General features: G+C 38.5%; 1 protein-coding gene across 1 annotated transcript in view; it reads left to right on the forward strand.

Moving 5' to 3' along the window:
* Nucleotides 1-18007, forward strand: part of LOC146002551 (venom protease-like) — a 59550-nt gene that overhangs the window by 27839 nt on the left and 13704 nt on the right. Inside the window, exons 2-4 of the mRNA XM_083140477.1 lie at nt 3040-3243; nt 5244-5359; nt 15777-15883. Coding sequence (XP_082996603.1) covers nt 3040-3243; nt 5244-5359; nt 15777-15883 — 427 coding nt within the window. The remainder of the gene's footprint in view (nt 1-3039; nt 3244-5243; nt 5360-15776; nt 15884-18007) is intronic.

Below are 18007 nucleotides of genomic sequence, written 5' to 3' on the forward strand. Positions count from 1 at the left end.
TTTTAACGAAAGTCAGAACATTTTAATATTTTATGATTTTAGTTCTGCAACGATAGAGTTGCTATTTGTAACGATAAGGGGCTGGACCCCGTATAATGTGACGGGTGCAAAATAGCCTTAGTGCTGACGCACCCAAAATTTTAAATTCAATTCAATTCAAAGATGTTTCAAATATGTGATAAATATTAAGTGCAGCTAAGAGCGAGGCAATCGTCATCGTCGTCCCCCTCCCCCAATGTTGAAAAATTAGATCATGCCTCTTCAACCTTCTCTAAAAGTAAGGGATCACTCTTCCCAAACTAACATTAAATCATCCGTGAATACAAGAATAATTGGAGATTTACCAGCCCTGGACACGACGTCGAAAACTAATAGTAAAGCTTTAATGTGAAACCAATCTTGTCTCTTTCTTGTCCTTTATTAAAAAGAATAAAAATTAGTAAACGAAATTTAAGGAGAGAATGAAAAATTACCAGTCTCCAGTCTCTTGCTTCTATATCAGGCGATCTACTTCAGTACAGTGATATTCCGACGTGACTTTGCTTTCGATATAATATACTATCGGAAAATAATTTCTAAAATAAATATGTGCAAAGTTATATCGCTTGGCGTGGAAGGAAATCCAAACACATCACTACACTTTCCAGAAAGTAAGTGCCATCATCTGTCGTTCAAAGAAAATTATTCCCTTGTCGAGTTCCCTGTGTCGCCAAAACACGCCTGTTTGAAACAGAGTTATCCAGGTCTGGACAAACAAAAGTCTAAAGCTGGAAAGGAAAAGGGGGTTTAGACCAGTAATATTTTGTATTTTTTGTATTTATTTACATTTTCCTTGTGCGAGCTGTACGCTGTACGCACTACATTAATTTTACATTACACACACTTTCTCTTCCCTCAAAGTTGTGTATTAATATTGTACCTTCTTTACGTTAGTATACAAATAACTCTTAGCAGTTGATCAGATACAAAAGAAAAAAATTAAACATAATTAGTATATTTTAACAATCGAAATATTGCACATGCAAATAAAGTTGTGTGTCCGGTTCATTCGTCCTCCTGTCTGGAGACTTACTTGAATTTGAATTTCTTTGTTGAATAATGTGAAAAACAAAACAGAACAGAACAAAACAAAACGCATATACATTGCACACTGCTAGACCCACAGTACACGTATTACACGCTCGGTTCACTTTGTGCGGTTTCTTCGTTCTTATCGCTGACCGCTAACGCCTTTCCTCGTCGCTCCCTCACTTCCCACAAATATCTCCCCACTCGTTGCACTATCTCACTTATGATTCCTCTTCTGTCTTCTACCACTTCCATTATTTCCCTCTCTGTTACGTTCTCAACCCACTTGTCTCGTAAATCACGCGTAGAGGGGCAGGCAGAGAGCAGATGCTCGCCCGTCTCTCCCTCCCCGCACAAAGAGCATATAGTTTCCCCTGCTTCATTCTTAATTTTTACTTGTTTCCAACCCCCCAGTCTGAACCATGCTATCCCTCCCCTTTCTTTTTTGCCTACCAAGTTTATGTATCTTGCTTTCCCCCAATCCCTTGATTTCAAATGATCTCTTAGTGAAGTCTTCGTCTGACAGTCGGCTAGTATTTCTTGTCTGTCTATGTCCATAAGTCTCCCTCTAATTTGATTTTCAACTGATGTATCTACCCTCCCTCCTGCTTCCCAAACCCACCCCATCCCAATAGAGTTCAACATGTTTTTTATATCCCTCGCCCAGTTCCGTGTATTTTCTTCTCTTACTTGCATTATCAGACATTGACCCTTAAGTGTCGTGTTACCCTCCCTTGCTAGCTGGAGCCAATACTTTAAAGTTCTCATCCTAGCTTGTACTGTCTCTTTGCTTAGACCTAATTCTTTAAGTACCCCACAATTGGCAGTACTTCTACTTACACACAACACTTTTTTGTAGTATTCTGTTTGAATGCTTGCGACTGTGCTCCCTCCTCTTGCCCCCCACAGTTCAACCCCATAGTTCAAAGTTCCTGTTATTATTGACTTGTACAAACCCTGAATCACTGAGAACGGCATTTGCGGTACTTTACTTATGGTACGTATTACTTGGTCTATTGCGAGCTTTGCTTTGCTTTTTCGTGTCTGTATATGTTGCGTCCAACTTCCAGTCATAGATAATGTTACTCCTAAGTACGTGAAACGCTTGACAGGCTCAATTACTTCCCCCCCGTAATTCCATTTTTCTTGTTTGCTGAAAGTATACCCATTTTTGAAAGCCATGATTTTAGTTTTTTTAATGTTAACTGTCATTTTGTGTTTTTGGCACCCCTCGTATATGCTATTTAGTCCCCTTTGTAGCCCCTCTATTGTCTCCGACATGATGACTATATCGTCCGCATACAAGAGTACAGGTATCTCTTGCTCCCCTATATGCTATGTACTGTGTCTGAGACACGTCCCGGGAGATCTCTAAAGAGAGAGATGTCCACAATACACCAGGTGCCTCGTCAGCTACCGGATCCTCATTGGGATTATTGTTACACGAGACCGCATCTGTAGGAACAAAGCTTGGTAGAATTCGAAGGAGCTCCTATGGGGATAATTTCAAGTTACCCTTAATTTGCAAGATACTTGACCACGAGTCTTATCTGCGTAAGGATCTTTGTGTCACGTACTTACTGTTCACGTAAACTTGAGTACAGGTTCACTTAACAAATCCACAACTATTTTTTTTCCAAATGTATATGAAGTTTAGCATAGTGCAAGAAAGTGGCGAAAAGTGGAGGGAGGGGGCAACTGCCGCCATGGTTATTATTAAAATCGTTGACAGCTGAACCCGAACTAACATAAATGTAAAAAAAAAAGATAACACAGAACAGTTCGCTAGCAATTCATGGACGAGTTAGGTATCTCTTATCTACGTAGATTAAAGCAACTGGAAAAAAGTAACTTTTAACTTTAACTCAGTTACTTTTAAAAAGTACCATTCCAAAGACTAGTACTAGTAATGAGACCCACCCCTGCCAACATAATGTTTTTTAGTTGATGCAATTTCCTCATTTCTTTCAGCTATTCCAGCAGGCAGCCAAAGAAACGTTTTCAACTCCCCATCCGCTATCAGGCTGATAAAGTGTCCTACAGACAGAGGTAAACAATATACATGCATGCCTGCGAAGGACTGTCCCTCCCTTCTTCCGAGAGGAAACAGGCATTACTGCAAATGGGATGGTCTTATACCTTATGTGTGCTGCCCACCAAGTAATCGTCCACAAAGTAAGTATATATGAATGTAACTGTGCTGTAAATGTGATATTTTATTTTTATAATTAGTACAATATGTATTATAGTTTAAAATAGTAAACTTATCTCACTTCCAGTAGCATGCGCTAACGAAAGGTGGGGCAAGCACCACTTATGTAATTTTTCATCACCCTTGTTTGCCCCAGGATTTCACACCCCATGTTAAACCATAGGAGCAGCACTCCAGCTAACCTGAAGCCTTGACTAAACATCCCCCCAGATAACATTTTCCACTTCACTTCGAATACTATAGGTAGCTTAGACAGTGGAGGCGATTAAGGGGGGGGCAACTGCAGTGGCGTATGCTGGTTATAACGAGTGGACAATCTCCGAGCCTTGATTCATCCACTCACTCCTGAAGTCTCTCTGCAAAATTCTCAGCATCCACACAGGATTTGTGAATATAATAATTATCATATTTATATGTGGAAAATTTTACCTTATTGTTGGGACCACTATCGATTAATTGTTGTGATTGCAGTTAATCTACGTTTAGAATTTCAAATAATAAAACAAGAAAGTATAATAAACCTATAAATAAAACCTGTAACATAGAATATGAAAGGAATGTGCTAGTGAAATAATCCATTTATTGGATTAAATTAATTAGGTTATTTTACGTCGCTTTTCTGCCACTTTTGGCTAATCGCGATGATTGATGATATGATGAAGGGACATTTACAAAGAACACCCATGCCAAGGCCGGGATTCAAACCATGGACCTCTGGCGTCGTAGGGAGCTGCACTAACACTCCGCAACGGAAGTCGGCGTAATTTCTTGAATTTTTAGTTTAAATTTTAATTTATTTAATTATCTTCATCTTCAATATTTAAGCTTTTTCCCTTTGTCAAATTCTGTTGAAATAGCCGAGACGAGGAAGACACAAGCAATGTAAATTGAGAACTAACATGGAATTGGTTTACAAATGTTATTCAAATTTCAGTTTTTCACGCACTTTCAGGTGTATTTTCCCTACTTCCCTTTTCAGTATGTAATATGTGAACCAAGAAGGGAGTTTCTGAGAAATTTCCCTGTCGTAAACAACACAGCTCCTACGATACAAAGGCCATCGGGGAAGAATGGCAGAAGAGGGCGCCAGCCGAGGGAACGGTAAAGACTCTGGGTTGGAGAGTGCGACTGGTGGACTCTCTCCACAAAGAGGTTACCCTGGCCACGGAATCATCCGCCTGAGAAGCAGTGTTTTATTCCCCCTCTCCCCTTCCCATCAAGGGATTTAAAAGGAGCCAGTGGAATCTCACCCTGCCGAGATTCCAGCAGCTGGAGAAAGCCTATAGGACATTCCGCGGCAAGCCTTTGAAAACATTCTCGCACTCTAAAGGAAGAGATGTATGAATCAAAGATTGGTTTGGAAGAATATTGTGAAGAACTATTTAAAACATTTTTTTAAAAAATTATAGCCGGGTCATCTCCGATTACCTAGGTGACCCAGAGTATACGCCGCTGGGCAACTGCCCACCACTTTTTGCCAGTTTTGCCCTTACAGTATGCTAAACCTTATGTACCAAGGGAAAGTAAAGTGTCCTTGCCCCTCCCACTTTTTTGGACCTTGCTCTCCTAGTTTTGGAACACAATCGCAGCCACTGGGTACCTGCAATTTAAAAAAGGAAATATTTAACCTTAGAGAGACCAATTTTACACAATCATAAGAGTTCTGAATGCTTCTAAATATGCTACTTTGTATTCCAGGTTTGAACTTGCATATCTATTGTGATGGTAGCTATAATTATTATTATTACATATTTGTTAAATTTGAAATTGAATCTTATTAAGTCACTTGCCTAACCCTAAATGCCACCGCATGGTCAGTTGTAAAGAAGTGTTTTGCCGTGTTCTTAGGGCATATTTGCAAAATTAATTATGAAAGTTCATACTGAGAAGTAACTTAAATCGATGTTAAAACTATACAACGGAGAACACGATTTTTGGATTTTTAACATTTATTATTTTTCAGAGTGTGGGCAACTAGATGAAGAAAATGGCAAGGTCATATTTCCAAAGCAGCCTCAAATCCTTGGAGCAGCTATAGGGGGAATCCCAGTCAGAACTGCCAGGAGTTCACCATGGATGGTAATTTATGCTGTTCTCGTCAGTTAGATTCACAATACATGCATAAGCTAAAAAATGTAGCAGAAGTAGAATATAATTCCTTAATATATACAGTAGAACCTCAGTTTTACGATTTTCAGGGTACGAAGGTGAAAAAACCTACAATCCAACAATTTTTTATACCATTTTGGTCTATTGGCACCATGAAGATTGAATGTATAATGCGAGGAAATGTAAAATCCAGGAACATAAAAATCAGGGTTCCACTATATTTATAATTACCATTGTTGTAAATAATAATAGAACTTTTTACTGTACTTTAATAACAGAAACATTCCTTTTGATTGTCGGATTTCTCCGATGGTGTAGTGGTACCGTCAATGTCTTATAATCAAGGGGTACCAGGTTTGATACCCGGTGGAGGCACATAGTGGTTCGGATCCCATTTAAACTTTAGGTCCAGTCCCGATTAATCTTTCTGTACATAAAGTGAACTTAAAAAACAAATCAAACGATCCTTGTGATTGCTAAAAACTAGTCTAATGCTGTATGAGATCCCACTTTAAACTCTAGATCCAATCCAGATGTGAGAATGAAACAGATTTAAATAGAAAATTAATTGGCTAATATTTTGATCCCACACTACTCCCTTGAGATGGAAATTTCAAATATCTCTCAAGCAGTAGCGAAGCGTAGTCTTACGAAGGAGGCAAGCAATGTTTCAGTACAACAAAACATGTAGTACAACGACGACATGCCGAGGGGAAAGATTCAAGGTTTATATCCTCATTTACCCAGTCGCTGGATTTGTCAAAATATCGTAATAAAGTGACTGTACTAAAAATAAACCATATGATCCGCAAACGTCACATTTACTTTTTAAAAAAAATCCAGGTAACGTTATTCATATGATATTAAACGTTTTGCATATGCGAACTTTCCGCATACGACTAAAGGGAGACGGAATTTCTTACTTACTTATTAGTACCTTTATTTGTTCATTATTATTTAATATGGTCAAACGGTGACCAAACCGATTTAGATAAAAAAAAAAATGGGAATCATTTGTTTATTTTACGCTGCATGATGTAATTTAGTATTTTTGGGCACCCTAAAAACTGCATTGGAGTAACTTAAACACTAAATAAAAAGTTAAACACAAACAATAAAAAATTCATTTCAAAGCAAAGAAACACATGCATAGACGATGTACTCACCACAATAAATTTCAAACTCTTGGTGTTGGTCGACCCCCTTCCACGATTTTCATTTTAACACTTATCTCTCTCGAGCTAAACGAAGCAATTTTCAATTGCTCAATAATACACCCGCACTTCACATCAACCGTTCCTAAATACGCGTTCATTCCGATAAATTCACAGCACAAAACACGAAGCAACAAACACTCACACTATCCCACGCGCTTTCCACAACTGCAAATGCAAGCATCCACACAAGATCACTTTGAAAATCTCTGAAACAACAGAAAGTGTTACCAACCTATTTCCTTAATTTTATCCGTCACAAAGGAGAGATATATCAGTTTGGAGATAAAAATTATGCGGAGGAATCAGAATCATTTCAGCAGAACGAGAATGTACATTAATATTTAAGTAATAAAGTGTCATTCAATGGCGTGCCCGGGGCGAAGGGGGGGGGGTGGATGGTAGACATAACCCCCTTTTGGCCCAGTATATCTAAGAAAAAACGTCAAAGGAAGGAAAAGATGACAAAATGGGGACCGTAAATAGACCCTGGGAACACCACTTGCGTCATAATAATAGAACTTAAAACATATTCGGGCCTCCCCGATGGCGCAGTGGTAGTGTCGTCGCCTTGTAATCAAGGGGTTCCGGGTTCGATACCCGGTGGAGGCACAAGTGTTTCAGATCCCATTTTAAACTGTAGGTCCAGTCCCGATTAGCCTTACTGTGCATAAAGTGGGCTTAAAACAACAAATCAATCAATCAATCATTAAAACATATTCTTGTGCTCATAATATGCAGAATGTATACGATTTACTTCTATGCCATGTACAAATATCAGTAGATAGTTCTTTCTCAGATAGCTTTATTTTCACCCCAAGTTTTATTCAAAAGCAGTCAATTTATTGATTGTAAAATTTGTGAAAGCTCACTTGAATTACTGCGTAAATAATTTGGCAGTTGCAAACACTGGTAGCGGTCAACACTTCTGGCGTAATTTGAGCTGGACCGACCAGGAAGCAGGGTGCGGGACGAAGGTCCGTCCAATCTTCCCTCCCTCCCTGAGAAAACTCTTCACGGGGGTGCAGAAATTCCACTGCCCCAACTCCCAATGTCAACTTTTTTTACGCGTTTTACATTTCGCGAAATCTAAAATAATTTGTAATATAATATGATATATATGGAATTTAGAACAGTGATAATAACTTCTTTTAGTTATTTTATGACTAACAATTATTATTATATTTGCGATCTTGTTTACGTGTTCATGAAGACAAATATTCGTTACTAGTTTTTTGCTGGCAACGTACCCATAGATGAATCCTTCTGCTTTCGGTTGAACTCGGCTATTTTCGGGAATCACGCAAGCTCGGAAAGCACAGCTTTTTGTAGAAGCTTTGTGGACGGGTTCCACCAGAATTTCACGCTTCGCCATGTGACTCCTTCGGAGGCCTTATTTTCCCGCAGAACGGCTGCAAGCATTGAGGCTGGTGCTTGCTACAGAGCTGCTGGGGGAGTTTGCGGCCGCATTTTTTCGCGAAATCGAGTGCGATGGAAACTAAATATGGTTAGAACATTAAGTACATTAAATGATATTCGAATTATGCAAGCAGTGCTTGCATTGCTTGTACTATATCTTCGCCTCTGCTCTCAAGGCATGTTGCAAAATGAGAATGGAGGTCTTCCAAAAATGTTATGCAAAATGTACTGGGAAAATCATAAAGCACCAAATTACCGAAAAATTGTGGGCAAATCCTTGCAGCTATTCAAAGGTCCCTATCCTTAAGGAATATGTCCTTAAAATGGAATCCTTGGACTCAGTGGCGCAGGAACGTTTTTCATTTGGGGGGGTACAAAATTCAGCCTCCCATATATATGTCCAATCAAGTGTCGCAATAATAATAATAATTAGGATAATTATATTTAATTAAATTAATATATTAATTAATTAAATATGTACATTAATTAATATTGTATTGCTATTATTACATGAATAGGTAAAAGATAGTAAAAGAATAGAAATATAACAGCAAGTATTCATTATCTAGCGCAGTGGTTTCCAACTTCAAAAGGTCCGAGGGTCAAAATTATATCCAGCAGTTGATTGGCGGGCCGCATTTTTTTTGGGGGGGGGGGAATTAAAAATTACAAAGATTGTAAGTACTGAACAGAAAATTGAGGCCGATCTGCTTCTTTCATTAAAGTTGGAATGTCCACTTCAATTTCTGTATTTGAAAGTCTCAGAAGGTGAAGCAGTGAAGAATCTGCCAGTCGGCTTCTGTAAAAAAAAACACTTTCACACATGTATGTACTGCCAAACTCGATGTCATTATTTGCCCAAAACTACGAAGGTTTGGAAAGCGTTCCTTTGAAAGGCATTCGAAAAACTCGGGCTCCTTTTCTTGCCTAGTTTGAAGGAGATCGCCTTGCAAATCACACAATTCAAGTAGGAGAGAAAAGCTTCTTGTTCTTCGATATTAACGCCAAGAGGATTACTAAATAGCTGGATGCTGCTTTTAAGTTCTTCAAAATCTTTAAATCTGGAGTCAAACTCGTCCATTATTTCTTTAATATTTGCACTGAATTCAGAAAAGTCCAGTGTTTCTTCATCTTCTGGTAGCCGCCGACAGCTTGGAAAATGGACCAGGTTATTCCTCTCCAAAGTAACGTTGAAAATCATCAGTTTATTACGATTCCCTGCAATTCCGCATAGTGAAGAGGTGTGAAGCGGGCAAGTTCATTCCGCATAGCGAAGGGGTTGAATGCATGGTGTGAAGAGAACGTTACGTCACTTTAGATTCTTCTGATGACCATTATTGACTGCAAAATCAATTCTACCTGTGATATTGTCTTTCTTCACAGAGCTTCCGTTCATTTAACAGCAAAAATAGAACGTATTTTAATAAAATTACATGAAATTAATGTATTTTGCAAACAGGCTTCGCGGGCCGCCAGTTGGAAACCCCTGATCTAGCGTACGTGTAGTTAAGATCGCCAAGATTTGCACAAAAACAACTGCCCTGGCAAGGAATTTAATGTCAGATAGAAAAAGAATTGAATATTTATTGAATAACAAAAAAAAAAGAGTTAGATCCAATTAACGAAGAGTAAAGTTCCTGATTAATATTTTATGGATATTATCATTAGTAGTGTGCATAAATCTTTGGAATCCTTCAAAGCCGTATGAGCCAAATTCCTTGTCTTCCATTAAGTTCAGCGGAGAAAACCATCGAGTATACAGGGTGCAGCAGAAACAACTCCCGGATTTCATTCGTGAATAACAAAGCAACGATAGATGTTATGCACAATTTTATTTCACAGTTGGAAAGAACAAGAATTACCATTTTGTTTCCCATATGTACCGAGACAACTCCATGAACGCCCCTACTTTTTTGAGGAAGACGGCACGTAGTTAATGTAACGTCTGACCGTTATGTATGGAAGTTACGCAACTTCCTGCAGCCGCAATAGAACGAACGTGGCAAATTGGCTGTGTGGTTCCAACAGGATGGTGCCACAGCTCGCGTATCGATGAACGTGCTACGTGAAATGTTTCCAGGGCGTCTGATCTCACCTTCCATGGCCAACTCGTTCCCCCGAGTTCGCACCCTGCGACTTCTTTCTGTGGGAGTACCTGAAGGCTAAAGTTTACCAAGGAAGGCCAAGGACAGCCAATGATCTGAAAGATGGTATCCGACAGGAAAGAGCGGCAATACCGACCAGACATGACTAGGAGGGTAATGCAGAACTTCAGGGCGAGAATTCAGAAATGCGTACACTGTGCAGATCGGCATTTGGACGATATCATTTTAAAACAAAGTCGACAATATCACACGAAATGGTGACTTGTGGCAATTTTGACAAAAAATAATTGGAACATTTTGTTCTTTGCAAATGTGCAATAAAATGGTAAACCTTGTTCTTTCCAACTGTGCAATAAAGTTTTGCATAACATCTATCGTTGCTTTGTTATTCACAAATGAAATCCGGGAGATATTTCTGCCGCACCCTAACTTTTAATTGTTACGCTGTTCAAGCATGGTATTGGCATTGATGGAAATTGAGTATAACAAATGCTAAACAATTATATTTTGATAAATTACTTTTACTACTTGGTAAGTCTTTCGGGGGGAGGGGGTCCGGACCCCCTGGATCCCCACAAAAACGTCCTTGATACCTAGGTATAATGTGAAGCCATGAGAAATATTCTCTTTTAGAACAGCACACACGAATGTCCTGTTATTTAATGCAAAATATGCATAAATATTTTTCATTGTTTTTGTTAGAATTTAAGTTTTCAACAACCACAAAAAAAAATTGATTTTAAAATCAGATAACAATTCTGAAATATATAAGGCTAAGCTCTGGACCTCATTCTGGGCTTATTTGAATTTCACGGAACGGAAAATCAGGAGTGAGGGGGATCTTGAGCCACCCCAACCAGGAATAATCATCTCCCACCCACTGGATATAGAAACTACATTATATAGAGTTCTACTTCAGTTCCGTTCATTCTAATTTTAAAAGTCCCATAGCTACGCATAAAAATATCTTTAAACAATTTATGGCAGATGTGTACCACATCCAATGCCTTTTAGAAGCCATGTATTTGGTATTTTCTCAGACATCTATAGGGTGTTGTATTAAAAAAGAAAAAAAAATGAGTTCAGATGGTTCCCAATCAACTCATAAGAAGTCTAACTTTGAAATATTTGTGAAAAAATTTGACAAATCATTTATTTGTAATATAATTAGCTGTACCTAATGACGCTCTTCAAGTACTGAAAGTAATACCATTCGGTACATTTACAAAACCGAAATCCTTCAGCTCTCAGAAGTAGCAAGGAAAGCCATACGCTCAAAAGTTTATTCTTTCTTTTCAATTTTTGGTGGACAATGTGAAGAGCCGGCCAAGGTTTATTTTCGTATGTAGTGGTATTAAATGCAGATACATGCGTGTGTTTTAGGATGACATGTCAATTTCTCGTTTATGTGAAAAGGTAAACTTTAATGTAAGCAGAAGCATGTGCACGTCACAGTTAAAGATTTTCGCATCTACAAAGAAAATCCAAAACACATTCCCACCTCGCCGGACTCCGTGGCGAAGCGGTTAGCATAGCGCGCTATGACGCCTGAGGTCCCAGGTTCGAATCCTGGCCTGCCCATGCGCGTTATTTTTGAGTGTCCATCAATTTCATCATATCATCATCACTCATCCTCATCTTCGAGATTAGCCAAAAGTGGCAGAAATCAGTGGCGGCTGGCCAAGTGCAACAAGTGCAGATGTTTTCACCTAATTTTCAAATTAATATTGACATTTTTAATTTGCTTGTTAAATTAAACTATTTCCCAGCAGAACGCACACGATAATACTCAAATAATACGCCGCTCGGCGCTACGCACGTGAAGAGTTCGTCGTAGCATAAAACAACCCAAGAGCAAACGCCGCCAGGTTGCGGAAAACTTAGCCGGTTGTCATGGCAACGGTGACGTCACCTAGCGTTGGCCTTGAACGGGTGTCGCCTTCTAGGTGCAGCAGTTCTCTCGTCGGAGAAAACATTGCATCCAGTGGTTGTGGCAAAATCTTTGCGTTCTCGCGAGATCTTGTTCCGCGTGTGTGTTTCGCGTTTCCTATCGTGTGTTGTGTTCATGTGTTGAGCTGTGGTTTCTACAATGAACCCAGTAAATGACTTAGTGTGTAATTTGTTGCAGACACCATTTTCCAGATGGATGGATGAAGACAAAAAAGACGTTTTAAATTGGGGGGTGGGGGCACTGGCACTTACTATTTGTTTTTCATTGCCTATGAATATACTTCTTCACCTGTTATTTTAGGCACGAGCCGCTACTGGCAGAAATGCGAAGTAAAATAAACCAAATCAATCAATCAATCAAATATTCCCATCTTACTCCCAGAGACCTTGTAAATCCAATCCAAAATATACCAATAGAACCTGCAGTGAGTCTCATTTATCTCGTGCATTCATCTGACTAATGTAATTTTCTTACAATTTGACTTTAGAGTTTAACATAAAATGGCGTTGTGTTTGTGTTGCATTCGATATCACAATTAGATTTTAAGCAATTAATGTCCAATTATAAGTATACCTAATACATAGGTAAAAAATAGTTCCCCCTCTGATAAAATCGCAATTTGCACCCTGTTTAAATGTCTAGGAAAGATTTCATGTCACCTAGGAATGATATCGTGATGCGATGAGTCGAGAATTGTTACAGCCTCATCTCGTCTCCTGTGTGGTGAGCTCCTTCTAGTTCTTGTTTGTGCTTATTTTCCTTTCGGTTTCTACTCTGAAGTTATGAAAACTTATTCCAAATTCACCTAATTCTCAGATAGGCTAATCGGCACTCTATTTTTTTAAAAATATATATCTTAATGTATAGGTTTAAGTATAGTTTTCGCAACACCCTCTTACAAATTTATGAAAAATATGGGTGAGGTACAGGAGTGCATTGTAACCCCCCGCCCCCAAGTTGGTCTGTCGTGTCTCGTCTCGTTCGTGTAAGTGTTCCGTTTCAGAAAATTCCATTATAAATATTCCAAAGAAAATGGGGTCAGTCATATACTCTTCTGATGAAGATTTGTATCTTATCTTCGAATCGACGCGACCACTGCTTTAGAAATGTGTACCCCCCTTTACGCAAAGCAGCAATAGTCTGCAGCGTAATTGTCTGAGAGTCAATCTGATTCCATCGTTCCACACACATTTTAAACAATTTTCATCTCCTTAAAGAGGTTTCCAAGAACTTAGGTCAATGAACTAACTAGTAGCAAGCACAATGTAGTATAATAAGTTTACAATTAAATGTTTGGAATTTCTGTGGTAAGGACTATAATGCTTAAAATTTATAAACAATAATACATTTTTTTATTGGGCGAATTGATAATAGGTAATTTTAACAGTTGCACCTTCCGTCTGCTGTCACATTACCAAAGGGGGGTACAGGGGGTACAACTCGATTTACGGATTTAAGGGGGTACAGTACCCCCCTTCAAAAATTTGCGGGGGTACAATGTACCCCTGTACCCCCCCGTTCCTGCGCCACTGCTTGGACTCCCGTCTGGATTTCTTCCCTGAAAACATAGTGCAATGCATCTACATGGAGCATGTTTCCAACGAGATATCTTAGTCATGGAAAACAGGTACTATGGAAAGTCAAGTGCAAAAATGCTTGGTGATTACTGCTGGACCTTCAGGAGGGATATTCCAAATACCAGAGACAGCACAAAAACAACAAACTTCGTATTTTAGATAAGATGGATAGACTCACGAATATATGTAAATACAGGGTGATTTAAAAGTCCCAGGACACCCTCTTTTCTCTGAAACGGATGCGGTAATGGCAGATCCAACTTCACCTGGGTACATCTTGTTAAGGGGTCCATGTGTGAGGGTGCTTCCGGGACATGGCCGCCATATTGGATCGAGGTAAAAATTTTCAAATGGCAAGTTGGCCATGTGGTGTATCACACATTAGAATTTTCCAAGAAATGCAATGTAATGTAATGTAAATGTGATACCCACTGGAATGTCCTAGAGGATGTGCTCATTGTGGTTCCCATCATACCGAACACACCCCCTGGACTTTTTTTATATGGGGTTACTTGAAACAGCTTGTGTACTCGGAGAAAATCTGCGACGGACACCACCTTCGCTACTGCATCATGGCGGCCAGTGATCAAATATCCCCACAAATGCTCATGCATGGATCTCATGCCTCGAATAGTGTGTGGGTACAGCAGCACGTGGTTGCCATCTTTCAGTTTGATAACTTTTGTACCGTTACAGCTATCAGAAAACTACATTGCATTTGTTTTGGCTCTGGGCCGAGATAGCGTGTGACATGGTGAAGATGCCGGAGTTTTCGTCCCATAACTTCTTGCTTATTTATGCACATATCTTTAACATGTAGACAATTATATTTATATTGCATAACGAGTACTAACCTGTGTTATAAGAGTTGTTCAAAGTTGTTCACACACTCTCTCAGTCCAGAGCCAAAATAAACGCAATGTAATTACAGCATTGCATTTCTTGGAAAATTCTAATGTGTTTTGATACACAACATGGCCCATCTTGCCATTTTAAAAAAAATACCTCCATCCAATATGACGGACTTCAAGATGGCGGCCACGTCCTGGAAGCACCCTCATACATGGGCCCCTTACCCAGATGTACCCAGGTGAAGTTGGATCTGCCATTACCGCATCCGTTTCAGAGGAAAAAAGGGTGTTCTGGGACTTTTGAATCACCCTGTATATACATTTCACTTGGGTGAAAAAAACCCTAGACCTCCCAGATAGTATCTGTCACCTTGTAATTCAAGGGATCCCAAGTTTGATCCCCGATGGAGGCACATAGTAGTCTAGATTCCACTCTAAATTGTAGGTTCAGTACCAATTAGCCTACTTATGCAAAAAAGTGAACTTAAAACAAACTTTAACGTAATAAAAAAACCTGTGTGTGATTAAGAACTCATTAGATATTTGAATTCTGCATGAAAAGTTCTATTAAGATAAGGTATTTTCACTTGTTTGAAAAAAAAAATGTTGACCAGTGTTTTTGAGAAGCGTACTCTGCTTCTGATGCAGGTGATCTCATTGGGGGGATCCCCCATTGTCTATAAATAACGTATCATTCTAAAGAAAAAAACACGATTCGGCATGGAGGAAGAGCTCCATGGCCTAGGGATATAGAGGTGAGACAAGCTGAGAGGTGACTGACTTTGGATTGCGATTGAGGAGGGAGAAGAGGTTAGGAGCGCAGTGGAGCAGAAGTGAGACGACGCGCTGGTCAACGGATAGAGAAGCCAACAGGACTTCATATATTTTATTCATCGTAATTATCTTCATTCGTCAGATAGACTGGTAACTATCCTAAGACCCAGCCATGATTCAGGTTCAAATGTTCAAAAAACTCAACGAGTGACCATTGTCTTTTCTAGCTGTTTAGTTCCTAAATCTTATTTGTACCTTTCGTATTGCCAAGCGTTAACTCGTCATGCCAATGACGAGTGCTCTCATCAGAGGATGAATGATGAATAGCTTACATCACCCAGCAATTAATTGCAAAGTGACTGGTTCTGATCCCATCATTCTTTAGAATGATATGATAAGAGGAACGGTAATGTGTTACTTTAGGAGCAATCTAAAGGTAACTGCAATTCATTCCATTTTTGAGTAATTTACCCAAGTGATTGTAACTGTGTTTCAGGTGGCAGTAGGTGAACGAGATAAGAGTGGAAAAATGGATTGGTACTGTGGAGGATCTTTGATCAGTGAGAATGTTGTGCTTACCGCAGCACACTGTGCACTACGCAGGTGAGTAAACTGCTTTTCTCTCTTAATAAACCCAACTGAAAATTCTGTCTACTGTTTTCAGTAGATCAATGGGTGTTTTGAAACATCTACTGTTTTCAGTAGATGAACTGTAATGCTACTGTCTTCTACTGTTTTTAGTAAGCTACTGTTTTCAGTAGATGAACTGTAATGCTACTGTCTTCTACTGTTTTTAGTAAGCTACTGTTTTCAGTAGATTAATTGTAATGTTACTGTTTTTAGTAGGCTATTGTTTTCAGTAACTGAACTGTACTGCTAAATGTTTTCTACTGTTTTTAGTAGCCCACCTGTTTCTACTGTTTCAGTAGATGAACTGATCTGCTAATGTTTTCTACTGTTTTTGGTAGTCCAACTCTTTCCTCTATCTTAAGTAGTTGAACTGTACTCTTAACGTTTTCAGTAATATAATTGTACAACTAACATAATTTATTCTCAGTATGTTGCTGTCTGAAAACAGTACTCTTGTCAGTAATGAAAATTTTCTTATCTATACAACTGAAAATGCAATGGAAAAATCATATAAACAACTAAAATAATTGTATAGTAAAGCATGTGGAACTCACTACTTAGGAATGTGTTCACACAACAAAGACATCATATAAAGTGAACACGATTTTAAGTGTGTAGCTTCATTGTGGTTAACGCACTTGTAGAAAATTGAAAAACATACTCTTTTGTACATAAGTTGACATATTGTTCTTCCTATATTCACACGAAAACAACAAAACATTAGTTTAAATGAAGTCCTGACCCCCAATGCTTCAAAAATCAAATCAAGCAAACACTGTTGACTACGTTGATCAAAAAGTAGATCCTTTCTGCAATTGCATTACACAGATATAATAATAACCAAGGAAATTCTATGCTACAAAAAAAATCAATGGATATGATCAGGTATTCAAACTGCTAGCTGCTTTAAGGTTGAGTTATTTCTTAAGAAAGAATTTAGTAACTTATTCATTACAATATATCCGACTTCAGTGGTATTCATTAGAAAAACAGTAGAAATTCAGTTCATGTACTGTTTTTCCAATTCACTTAAAAATCACTGAAAATATGGTGCCAAGAATTAATTTGTCTATTCTTGGAGTCAATAAATAATATTATAATATATTGTAGCAAGTATTATGCATTATTCTTGACATTGTTTTTCAGTACAGGAGTCCTACAGTATAGTACAGTAGCTGTACAGTATATCTTCAATAGGATTTCAGTATATTTCACAGTACACAGTAGAAGACATTTGAAAACAGTAGAAATTTCCAGCAGGGAAGAACCGACAAAGATGTGCATTTCATTCTTAACATTTCTTTGTGTAGCATTTATCATGAGATTAACCACCAGACTACTGAGGACAATACTCTTGCTTATTAAAATAATAATGATACAATATCTGATTATCCTGCGCTTACATCAATACATTCTTTTTTGAAATTTTGCATTTAAGCATTGTATGCAACGCTTGCCAATAAAAAGTGATATTATATCCTGGGCCTAGTACGCAATGCCAACAGAAGTGGAGTCAAATCCTTTTACTTGCTTATTTCATGAAATAAGGAGTAGCCGCATTAGCTTCAATTGAAACAGGTCCTCCAATTGAAACCCCTAAATTAGAACCACAAGTTGAGACGGCTCTGAATTCAGAAAAAAATGGATGCGACGCTGTCGACCCTCCTCCAATTTCGCATGGTGAAGTAGAATCAACGAGTAAAATAAATCTATCTGAACCTTCCTTGTGGTTAATAACTTCCGATGACACTGATTACATCATTTGCCAAAAGAATGAGACATCAATAACTTAGAAATAATTCTTGAAGCTTTCCTGGCAGCAAATGATGAAGAGGTTTTCTCGGAATATCAACCAGGTGATTGAAGCATGGCTTCAATCCATGAAGGTGAGAGTGGTGTTAGCTCTTGAAAACTCTGAAATCACTTTGTTCGTATCCCAAGAAAACCTCTTCATCAATAACTTAGATTTTTCGAATTCGAAGCACGTTTACCCTGAGCAAAGGAGGTATGCTACGAAATATATGTTTTTCAGTAAGTTGCCTGTTAATAATAATAATAATAATAATAATGAGAAGAAGAATGAGAATAATGTCAGCA

The sequence above is a fragment of the Lepisma saccharinum genome, chromosome 18, assembly GCF_977018435.1.
Source record: "Lepisma saccharinum chromosome 18, izLepSacc3.1, whole genome shotgun sequence".
Classification (NCBI taxonomy): domain Eukaryota; kingdom Metazoa; phylum Arthropoda; class Insecta; order Zygentoma; family Lepismatidae; genus Lepisma; species Lepisma saccharinum.